The 12,368-nt window shown below is 33.2% G+C and overlaps 1 protein-coding gene across 1 annotated transcript; it reads left to right on the top strand.

Annotated features, from left to right (window-relative positions):
• Nucleotides 1-8,624: 8,624 nt before the first annotated feature.
• Nucleotides 8,625-12,368, top strand: LOC107897600 (cell cycle checkpoint protein RAD17). The gene is given in 13 exon segments (XM_016823098.2): nucleotides 8,625-9,009; nucleotides 9,123-9,180; nucleotides 9,265-9,350; nucleotides 9,435-9,482; nucleotides 9,610-9,669; nucleotides 9,817-9,919; nucleotides 10,205-10,515; nucleotides 10,591-10,801; nucleotides 10,804-10,944; nucleotides 11,137-11,262; nucleotides 11,435-11,633; nucleotides 11,729-11,789; nucleotides 11,881-12,368. Coding segments are annotated over 13 exon segments (1,815 nt in total). The 5' UTR covers nucleotides 8,625-8,820; the 3' UTR covers nucleotides 12,103-12,368.

Here is a 12,368-nt window from a genome sequence, read left to right as displayed (position 1 = left end):
AGGTTTTCTTACAAATGTATGTCTTTTTTTTATCTTTATATGGTTGTTATGCTTAGCTAACCAAGAAAAACGAGGCCCAAGTGATAAAGGGAAGGCTAAGCAGCTGTAAGCTATGTCAACCCTAGGTATTTTGTTGGTAAGTTTCTAAACTCAAACTCTTTGTGGTTATTTTATATATATCAGTACTGTGTTATTGTGTTATGTTTGACTTTATGTTCTGTTGATGAAGTGTTGAATTATTGTAGGTTGTTTTGATGTACGATTGAAGTATGCAAAGTGATGATTTGCAGATGAATGTTTGATTATATGTATCAGTTCATTGTTTGATAACCTTTCATTGGTAAAATCATTACTGAAAAAGTTATCATTGAATTGGTCTGATAGATATGTTTAATATGATCTATGTTGTGTTATTAACAATATGTTCAGTTGAATGCTTGTTATATGTTTGTCATAAATATGAATATATGCGGAGTATGGAGGTATGGAGGGATGTTTAGGGGAATGAAGAAATGACATGTTGTGCACTCTGTGCCTCATGATATTGGTTTTACGGAGGTTCAGGCAGAGTGTACGAAGAATGTACACGTTTAGTATTCATTTTTGCAGAGGTTCGGTTGGACTGTATGAATATATATGTGCACATGTTTGCGATAACCCTAATGGATTCTTTAATGTATGAGATTCTATGGAGTCTAAGGCTTAAAGCCTTATATGTGTAAGAAAGTCCATGGTCGTGGCATATGTAAGTTATGCAAGTCTGCTAGACTTTTTCTTTTAGTTTTACATCAAATTTATATGTGAGATTTTGCCATACAAAGTTCGTAAAAAAGTCCCCATGTATGAATCTACTATGTTCATTTAGTTTCTTCTATGAATCTATATTTTGAATCTGCTTTATCCATGAATTCACATGTATGATTCCATTGACTTGTCATCTTATATAGTAGTTAATTCGGTCTATTTTTGCACTTAAGGAACTTGTTTTATAGGCAATTTAGTATTTAGTATTATGTTTTTGGTATTTAGTACTTAGTATTAAATATTAGTAAAATAAGTATTTTTTAACACATTTGTGAGTGTTATGACCTATTGGGCTGACATGGGCTTTAGGTAGTTCTAATATGTCAAATTGAGTGTGTAGGATGAAGATTTATAGGCGTAATTGACATGGAAGCAATGGACGAGTGATGTACAAACTTTCCGAGACATCAAAGTATGAAATGAACCATACAAGGTGAAATTCACCTGTCGTGTCGCACCATGCAAGGGCTATGGCACGACATAGGTCGACTTGCTACCTAAGTATGTTGGGGTTATTTTTGTCCACACAATCGACTTTATACGAAGATCTAGGATGTGTCGAAGACCTAATTTGGGCTGTAAACACTTCTATAAATAAGACCTTAGGGGTTTGATGTAACTAAGTCATCTTAAGTACAATAAAAAAACCCTAGTAGTTTAAGAGTATGATTAGATTTAGTTTTCTTTTGGCTTTTCTAAACTCTTTGTTTTTTTCCTCTTGGAATCGATTTTTATCCAAAAGTTTTTTTATATAATTAAATTATTCAATTTAATTTTCTTTGCAATCAACATATTTCGTTATTCCGATTGAAAGAATTACTATTCCATTATTCATTCAATATCAATCCAAGATTATTCTAATCTCTTTTCTCTTCCGATTTATTTAGTTGAGTTAGAGATTATGAATAACATGAGTGGCTAAATCCTTTAATGAAGATTAATGAGTGGATAGGGATATGATTAATGGAGGATTTAGGGTTTCCTGAAAGGATTAGTTAGTATAGATTACATGTTCTTAAACCCTAGGTTTAACAACCCTAGGAAGTTATCTTAGGTTAGACGAGATTGGGAGATAAGTCGAATCGAGTAAATCGTAGTTTATCTTGGTTGAGAAAGTGAGGTCGGGAGATAAGCGAGTATCAACCAATCAATTAATTAGTTTAATGTCGAGAGGTAATAATTGGTTAATCGGTATCTAATCCACCCTAAAACCTTAATCCAAAGTTAATTACAAACCCTAAAACAAGTTAATCTTCCTGATTGGTTTTACTGATTTAAGTCATTTTTTTATTTTTCTTGTGTATTTATTTTAGTTATTTAAATTCTCTTATTACTTTATTTTATGATTTTTCATAATATAGGAATTAATTATTACTACTTAGACTTATTGTCACACCCAAAGTCTGGCGAATCTGAGAATAAGGCATGTAGTTATGAAGTTATCTGACTAGCGTAGTGTAATCTGCAATGTTATAGTTTTTTGGCGAATTGGAATGTGGCGTAAAGTACCCACCAAAGAGGTGAATAAAGATTTTAATTTATTCTGTTATTTAAGAAAAGAATGTGCCAAGTGAAAAGTAAACATGGTAAGAGTTACCACCAAATATAGAGTACATCTAGTTTGTCTTAGTACTGTGCTAATTGGGTTTTGTAGTGTAATTTGGTTGAAAGTCAACTGAATTGAATGGTCAAAGGGCCTACAGTTAAAACTATCATTTATAATTCTTTTGGTTATTATAGGTCAAATAAAGGACAACTACTGATTAGGTGTTGACACTTGTCAAGTTCCATTATAGGGAATTGAGGTTATATATATGTTTGAGAAGGATCACGAGGAAGTTTCTTCTTCCTTCAATGTTACTTTCTGATTCCTTTTTCTTAAATTTAAATGTCACATCTTCCTCATTAAGCTGGAAGATAAGAATTTTGATTTAATCATTGGTTGTTTCACCTCATGGTAAGTAATATAACCCTGCATGTTAAGTTTCTGAAAGAGTAAGGTTGTTAAGAGTTATATGAACAGTAAGTCATGAATACAAGGTCCTGTATGAGGTCATTTATGATTAGGATGTTAGTAAGCTATGTGTAAATGGGTTTTAATGGTGAATTTATGTTCCTTAAGCAGTTGTTGTTGTTGGGTCGTGATAGATGTCCAAGTTTGGAGCTTCGAGCTACAATTAGGTGAGTATCAAGTGAGTTTCTAATCTTCACTACTATATGTGAACAAAGAGAGTAAAAAATCAAAAATGATAATCTCTTGGATCACTGGTAAGTGTATATAAGGTATCATAAAGATCGTACATATATAATATAGTTATGTATGAGGTATTGTATGAATAAGAAGTTAAATGGTAAGTAACCAAGTGTAATATGATATTTGAAGGCAAGAATCAGCCAATTATGTGAATGAATTTGGATAGTTAACCTCTGAGTGAAAACTTCTCCTTTATAATGCCTCTGGTACGGTAGTTAAATTGTTAACCAAACTAGCAGGTCACAACAGGAAATTAAGTGTAAATCCATGTGGCTGAAACCCGTGGCAATATAAGATGATATGCGTATTCATGGTGTTGCCTTTGGTAATATGTAATTGAACAGGTAGATCACAACATGAAGTTATGTATAAGTCCATAAGGGGAAACTCATGACACCTTTTGTAAAAGTCTATTGGGATAATAAACATGTGATTTTGTATGTTGCTTGTGTGGCGTAATATGCTAAGCCTTTGTGGTGTATTCTGTATAGCCTTTGTGGCGTATTCTATATGGTTTTTGTGGAAAATTATGTATTGTATCATTGGCATATTCGTTGCTGTCCTTGTATCAGAATATGGTTATCCACCTTTGTGGTAAATTCTAGATAAGTTTTGAGAGTTCTTTGATAGATAAGTGTATGATAAGTATATGATACATCTAAAGTTAGTTTGATTTGATTAGTTCTGTAACATAGTCGAATGTATTTTAAGGAAAGTTCTTAGAAGAAAATATGTATATGTATTGTTAATAAGGATATCCACTATAGTAACCTAGCAGATTAGAATATGGGTGTATTCGTAGACATGAAGGATATAAGTATTAGATGATTTAAATTTTCCTATGTTAAAAAGAGTTGAAATTCGTGTCATCTGATATTCGCCATGTCTAAATAATATCATGTCTCCTTCTAGAATCTTATGGAAGCTAAGTTGTCTATCATCTAGGATTTTCTTGTGTTCTATAGCAAAGATGTATGGGATTCTTTTAAATGATCTGGACAGTTCATTATCTATATAATCATGTGTTGGATTTGAAATAGGTTATGATTTGTTTGGTGGACTGATAGTAATGAACTTAGCCTAAGAATCTGTCAAATGTGATTCTATATATAATAGGTATTCATCCATGAACAATATCTAGGAACAACCGTTCTAGGATAATGTTAAATGTTGGTTTGAAGAGAAAAACTGTATGAAAGGAATTTTGTAAAGGTATCCCTTCGAGAAGTATATTCGGGATATATGTAGAAAATGACAATAGAACATTATTTAGTAAGATCATAAATCAACCAAGTAGTGAAGTGGAAGCTGATATGTTATGTATGAATATTGGCGTTTATGTACATGTGTAAATATTCTGAAAGTTTCCGCCCAAAACAAGAATGATAGGTTAAGCATGGAAATTGGCATACAGGCACGCAGACAATATTATAAAAGTATTTGCCAATGTATTATGTATTAAAGCTCACTAAGTTCTTTGGAACTTACAAGTGTTTATTCTTGTTTCAGGTGTTTAGATGTGTGTGCCAAGAGGGACAAGTTAGGAATATGCCAAGGAAGCAGCGAACCGATTTATTATGCATATAGTGAACTATTTGGAAAAGTGGCGTATTGTAGGATTGCGCTTTAAAGAGTCTGTCTTTTGTAACTTTTTTGTTGTAATGAGTTGTAACAAGTATGATGTAATATTTTATTTTTAAAACACTTTCCTTTGTTTCTTTGATATTGAGTCTTTAAATAAAATGATAAGAAATATGTTTTGAGTCAATAGTATAAGTTGACTTCTTTTGAAAATTTTGCTAAGTGAAATGTGAACTAACTCCCGAGATCCGAACCTGGTGAATCGGGTCGGGTTGAGGGCGTTATACTTATTCTTGTAAAAAGTTTTTTTTATAAATTTATTCCATCCTCCTTAATCATTGGAATACTTGTAAGTGTTTCGTTGTAAACTATATTATATTATAATTTGACCCATTCACTTACAGACACCGCCGTTCTAATTTCTTATATTTTTGGTATGTTATTTTTACTATAAACGATAATTCATATATAGACAGTCATCCGCCATATCCATGAATTTTCTTATACAAGTTCATATGTATGAGTCCGTCATATCTATGAATATTCTTCTATGTATCCGCATGTATGAGTTTTCCATATTTGTGAATCTTCTTTTCTAAATCTACATGTATGACTCGCTATATCCATGAATCTTCTACTACAAGTTCACATGTATGAGTCTGCTTATAAGAGTTTGCATCTAGTAATCCGCATGAAAAAGTCCTCAAGATTGTCTGCCAAGTTAATTAGAAATGACTCTCTCTCCATTCGGTTGGTTTTATGCTAAGATTATACACAAAGAGTCTCTACGAAGAAACTATATCCTACATGACCTTTCATAGAAGGAATTATCATGCATTATGTACTATGCATCTATGATGTTCAAGGCCAAACATAAGTTGTTGAATATGAATGCACAAAATTTGTCTAAGTGAGATCTCTGGCTAATTCTTAACTGAAGTAACTTATTTTTAGAACTAACTAAGTTCCTCGTGAACTTATCGTGTTTCTCTTCCTCGTTTCAGGTATTTCCAACCTGTTGTTCGTGGGAAAAAAAAAGGAACTAAGCCAAAATCTTCACAGTCTTATGTAAGTATGTCATCTTTAGTTTTGTAACATGTGTAGATATCGGGGCAATGTGTAGTTTGAATTTTTGTTTTGTGCTTGTATAAGAACTCTTCAAACCTAGTTTAAATTGTAATTAGACTTCTGAAGTTAGATGGCCAGATTATTATAAACAGATTAATATTATTAGAAGGTTGTTTCATATATTACGTTTTCACAGCAAAACCCTATAGGATTGTTGATTAATGATTAAATTACTTTATCTTATGATGATAGTTGAAATAACGAAGGGTTGGTCGTCATGCCATTCATTTAGGTGTTATATTTATAATTTGATCCAACTCAATATTTATTTTTCTATTTGCCAAAAATAACTTTCAATATTTATATTAAATAATTTTCTCATCCAAATTTTACTTTCGGTAAAATTATGATGATTTTACCCATGGCAAAATTTTTGAGAAAATATATTTAATATTTTACCATTCAACTTATTTACTATGATTGAATGATTTATTTTCATTTTCGGGCTTTAAAATGGCTCAAAAACATAAATTCATTCTTTCGATCATTTTTTAGTAATCCATGTTCATTTGCAAATGTATCATTTCCCACTTTCATTTCCAATTCTATTTTGAGAAAACCACATTCATTTCCAAGTGATTCCATTTTTCCATCTCAGACAAAACCATAATCATTTCTGAATGTTTTCCATTCATTTATTTTTATTCATTCTGTTCATTTCAAGTTAAATATGCAATTCATTTCTGGTTTCAATGAGCTAGCGGAGAGACCGATTTGACATATGCAATTGAGCCTCGAATGATTTATAGTTAAGTATCAACTTTTCACCCTTTAATTATAAACTCATTTAGTCACGAGGTCATTCCACTCTAGTATCTTGATTGAGCTCTCCCCAACGCATACCATTACGCAAGCAACTCGATTAGTAATCGTCCAATGACTTTGTCATAAGTGTGTTACTCTCATAGGGTATCCTTAATCTCTTTGGGATAATATATGTTCTCCCAATATGATTATATTTTATCTCATTGTAACCATTACATCTTACTTCATGAAAAGTCAACCACTATCAAATAATGATCAAGTCATTCATCACAAAGATGAACGACCATTGTCCATGTTTACTTTTCATCAACCATGTAATGCCAATGAGAGGATATCATTTACCCATGTCTATAGAAGTCGTACACCTACTACATCATCTTTCAGTTCCTTATCTATTCGTACTCAAGTTTTTACTTACATCAAAGCGTATGAGTCACACATATATAGTCACACATACATAGTCTGTCATCCACTCAAGATTTAGGTATGTCACACTATAAACATTACAAGTGAATAAATCCATAAATGAAACGAAGATCTATTCTTCTTGGGTCCAGTCCGATGTATTTTCAATCCAGTTAGTCAGATCTATATCTCTATCTTTTGAGAGCCATCCGCTCTGATGCCCAAGATAAAACATCTCTCCAATTGGACTTGATAGATGACATATTAGTCTTTCAATTAGTTTACTCATTTTCGATTATACTAAGGACATGTTTAGGCCGTCTACTAATACAAGTTGTCTTTCTATATTACGATTTGATCACGTAATACTGCTTAATATTAGTTAAACATTAGACAACTAATGAACAACATTTGCTTCTATTTTTTTTCCATGCAAAAACCATGTGAGGACAATATACAAAGTATTAATGTAATTCATGAATAGTTTTATTAACCTATCTGTTCGGAAAATTTAGCCACCCAAGGACAATGATTAAGTAACTTTCTCGTTTCTAACTCAACCTCAAATTTAGCCACCCCAAGGACAACAACTATTTCAATTGGAAGGCTCATGGCTAAGACTACATCTTCCAAAGTTATTGTTTCTTCGCCATGTGAGAAGTTGAAAATAAGAGTATTTGATCTCCATATTTCCTCCAAAGTCACGAGCAACAATGATCATAACAAAATAAGAAGTATTTTGACCACCTTGAAAAAACCAACTACACCTAGACAATTTGTAGGTCGAGCGTGCTTTTCTTCCAGCATTAGATAATGTACATTACTTTGAATTTAGAGGTTTTATTCCTCAACGTAATAAGTATAGTTTAATATTAAAATAAAAAAATCAACGTTCTAAATTCAATATTAAAATTGGATTTTTTTTTTCTTAAGAAGTCAATAATAATGGGAGACATCTTTTTTTTTGGACAAATGTGTTTGCATATTTACCTAAAGAAAGTAGTGATTTGCCACAAAGGAATATAAATCTATTCAACAATTATATACTATAAATTTCTCAATCTCTAAGTCATTCTATAATAGAAGACAATTATGGGTGAGAGTTTAATCGAATTTAATAAAAAAAGTTTGAATTAATTGAGTTGACAAATCTTGTTTTATTAACTAAATTTAATTTAAATTTTTTAAAATTAAATTGAGTTATATTAAATTTAAATAAAGTTGAATTAAATATATTTAATTGAGTTAAATTAAAAAAATAAATAATCCAAAACTCTAACACGAGATAATTATTATATAATTTTTACTTGGGGGCCATTGGGGCGATGAAAACTTTGCCATGAAATTCAAAAAGAACTTGACCACCCATTGACATTGAGAGAATCTGAAAAATAAGTTTTGGATATAGAAAATACTATTTTAAAAAACTCATTTTTAATTAATTGAAATTAAAACAATGCTAATATGTGTCTTTCTTAACTACATTTGTCAAATTTCCATTGGCCGAAACTAGCAATTTCCGTAGGGTTGGGTAACGGAAGCCAAAAGTAGGAACCTAATTGGAGAAAAAAAAGGTTTGAGTACTACATTGAACTTCCAAGCTAAACTGAAGTAGCATTTAGTATATTATCCCTGTTCCTTAATCCTAAATCGTAATTAGCTTCCCTCGTACGCCTTTCCCGTTTCCTAACCTTGGCTGATAAAGTCACCGCCTTTATTATTTTTTGAGCCTGCGAAGGGAAACACTTCTCTTTTCAGTTCTTCCCCAAATCCTGCCACTCCTTCCATTTCATCCCTCTCTTTGATCTCAAAACAAATTCTCTAACTTTTAGGGTTTTTGAACTGCTCAAAAACCTATCGATAGTGTTTCTGCTCTATTAGCAATGGGGAAACGAAACAACATCGTCATATCCTCGTCAGACGATGAAGATTACGAGCCTTCTTCGAGGTTGACACGGAGCTACCAGAAGCCCAAATCCACGTCTTCTCTTACTCGTACGAATCCTAGTAGAGCCAAAAAGCCTCGTCTCCCGGGCTTTCGCTTAACCAAACAATCCAGCAATGTAGATGAGGTAAATACGTTCTGTTTTTATCATTATTAATTTCTTAAATGTCTTTTTCGCTCTTTTAAATGTATGTGTGTGTATATATATATATTAATCATTAAATTTGATGTTTAGTGCAGATGAGACTTGCTTTTAGAGATTTTGATGAAGTTTTGAATGGGTTCAAGGTTTCTGCTGGTATGCTGTGTATATTTCCTTCTTAACAAAATTTTTCATTAAAACATTTACTTTATGATTAATTGGAAATAGAATACGATCTAGGTTCTAGAAGGAGCAATCCAAAGGAATTGTGGGTTGATAAACATAAGCCTTCTTCTCTGGAAGAGCTTGCTGTTAACAAGAAAAAGGTGAGAGTCAGTATGCTATATACTGTCCATTTGAATATCTGTAATCTACTAATTCGCATTTTTTCCCTCTCTTGTTTGTTGCAGGTTGAAGAAGTCAAGTCATGGTTTGAGGAAAGATTGATGACTCCAAAGGTAATTTCATTATATTAAAGTGGGATGTTGTGATTGTTATCTATTGCTGATGTTGAATAAGCATCTCGTTATTATTATTCTTCAACTGGTCTGAGTAAGTTCATGTGTTTTTCTTTAGTATTTACAGGATGAGGTTGGCCGTAGTTCTGTTCTCATCCTCTCTGGGCAAGCTGGGGTTGGAAAATCTGTAGGTTGTCTTAGCAAAGCATAATTTTTCTACATTTTATACTAAGGCACTGTGTTGTTGCTATTTATCCATTTTATGACTTAATGGTAGGACTATAACAGCATTTACCTGCAAGTTTTACTTGAAAATCCTGCTTCTTGTGTGTAGGCCACTGTCCATTTGATTGCATCTAAGATTGGGGCTCAATTATGTGAATGGAACACACCTACTCCCACAATTTGGCAAGAACATGTTCATAACTCAAGTGCAGGTATTTAGGTGCATCTTTCATGACGAAGTTGGGCAGAATCTTTGTCAGGTTTGCTATACGAAAACAATGGTTTCAAAAAATAATTTTTTTGTTGGCCTGGATGCAAGGAATTTTAATTATTAGCTGCTGTGTACTGCTTCCCTTTTTAATAGTTACATTTGTCAACCAATTCGAGGTGAAATATAGAATTTAAAGTCTCAGATGTGAACCATAGTTCTAAAGGCTAGTTTTTCATACAAATTCCCAATTAACTAATTCTTGCTGATAATAATATTTGTGGTCCAGGGATGAAGTACACTTCTAAGTTGGATGAGTTTGAGAATTTTGTTGAAAGAGTGAGGAAGTATGGATTGATCTCTTCATCTTTGAATGGGAACTCAAAGTCTTCAATCATATTGGTGATTGATGATCTTCCTGTAACTAATGGAAGATCAGCTTTTGAAAGACTTCAGAGGTGCTTGGTTCTGCTTGTGAGATCGACAAGGGTACCAACAGCTATATTGGTCACTGACTATGGTAATGCAGATTCATCAGACCTCACTGCAAGATGGTTGGAAGAACTACAGTTGACACTTGAGAGTGCTGGGGCTAGTAAGGTTATGCTCACAAGAAAATTGGTATTAGGTTTATTATTTTTCCAGTGGTTGCTAATTTCTAGCTGGAAATTGCAGGTTGCTTTTAATCCTATAACAAATAATTCCATAAAGAAAACACTCTCTAGAATATGCAGACAGGAGCTATGTAATGTGGCTGCTGAAGAGATTGATTTGATTGCAAGAGCCAGTGGAGGTGACATCAGACATGCAATTACTTCTTTACAGCTCTTCTGTCTGAAACCAAATGTGGAACTTGATTTATCATCATCCAATTCTACTCCCAGTTGCCCAAAGAAAATGCAAATGTGCTCAATAAGTTCAGCGGTGGATTTTCTTCACAATATGGCAGAGATGAAACCCTGACACTTTTTCATGCATTGGGGAAATTCTTGCATAACAAAAGAGACACAGAAAATGTAGTTGCATTAGGTATTTCTTGACATATAATTTATTAATTGAAGTTCCCTTTTATGTGGGCTTGATTTATTATGAGAAAAGAACGGGGAATATTGAGGGTCCTCATGCCATGGAATGGCTAAAAATATGTCAGTCTCTACTATGTAGTACATTGTTCTGAATATATCTAAGTTATTTAACTCTGAACTTCGCCTTTTCTCCTAGACCAAAATGCATTTCGAGTAGGGGAGAAATTCTCAAGACTTCCTTTTAAAATGGATTCTCCAGAAAAGATACTCTGCCAAGCACATGGTCAATCAAGACCTATTACAGATTTTCTTCATGAAAATGGTAACTTTTTCTTGTCTTCAATTTGCTTATGCTATGAATAAGTTTTACAATTGTTCCTTGTCTTTGTTTGTGCGTGAGAGAGAAATAGGCAGAGGGATGGAGCAAAGTGTTGTGAGTTGTTTTCTGTCCGGTTTCTCTCATGCCTGATGCTACTGCTATCCAATTCCTGCAGTTCTAGATTTTGTGAGCGATGAGGCGATGGATGATGCATGGGCTGTGGCTTCATATCTTGGTGATGCTGATTTGCTTCTCGCTACCTCTCGAAGGACTTTAAATAGACATAGTGAGATAGAGAATGTTCTACAGTCTGCTGCTGCTTCAGTCGCAGTTCGTGGAGTTCTCTATGGAAATTTTCATCCATCACCTTCAAGGTTCTATTTTCATGCTTTAGTTTAGTCCAAAGATCCACAACATTTGCACTTTGCATTAGGGAATCACATCTTATGAAAATGTGCTATTATACCAGATGGCATGCTATTCGCAAACCAAAGCTTTGGCAGATAGAGCAATCATCATCTCACAATCAGGTGGGTTTGATGTTGTTAGTTCCCATAGTTGTAGTAATTATGAATTTACGTTTGAAGGCCATTCAGTAAAAAAAAAGTCTGGACAATGCAGAATGAGATGCTAAGGCAGAGGTTTATGGAAGATGGTGGATCGTCAAGCTTTTCCGAAGTATCGGTTATAGCTACAGAGTATAGACCCGTGTTAAAATGGGTTGGTTACAGAAAAGCCAGAGATGTTGAAACTCATGAGTCGGAAGATGAGAGCGTAAAAAGAATGAGTATAGATGAAGAAGAAAGTGAAATTTCTGATGATGATGATATTGAAGATTGGTGAGAGATAGATACTTAATAGCTGCTCTGCTCAAGGATCAAGCCTTATTCAAGCAGACAGCCAGTAGTTCATTGTAAAATAATTAGTTCTGCATTTTTTTTACTTAAAACATATGTGACACTTTCCCTCTGTAAATATCCTCTTCTGTTAATTTCTTCTTAGTTGCATACGTTACAATTTTTAGTTTCCAACCTCAGGCTAAGCACGGACCAAAATTGACAGTGATGGTGTTTAATATAATCCCGTATAGTAGAGTTGGCATGCTTTTA

Source organism: Gossypium hirsutum, chromosome A10 (assembly GCF_007990345.1).
Source record: "Gossypium hirsutum isolate 1008001.06 chromosome A10, Gossypium_hirsutum_v2.1, whole genome shotgun sequence".
In the NCBI taxonomy this organism is placed as follows: Eukaryota; Viridiplantae; Streptophyta; class Magnoliopsida; order Malvales; family Malvaceae; genus Gossypium; species Gossypium hirsutum.
The sequence above is the reverse complement of the archived record's forward strand: the minus strand, read 5'-3'. Positions and strand labels throughout refer to the sequence as shown.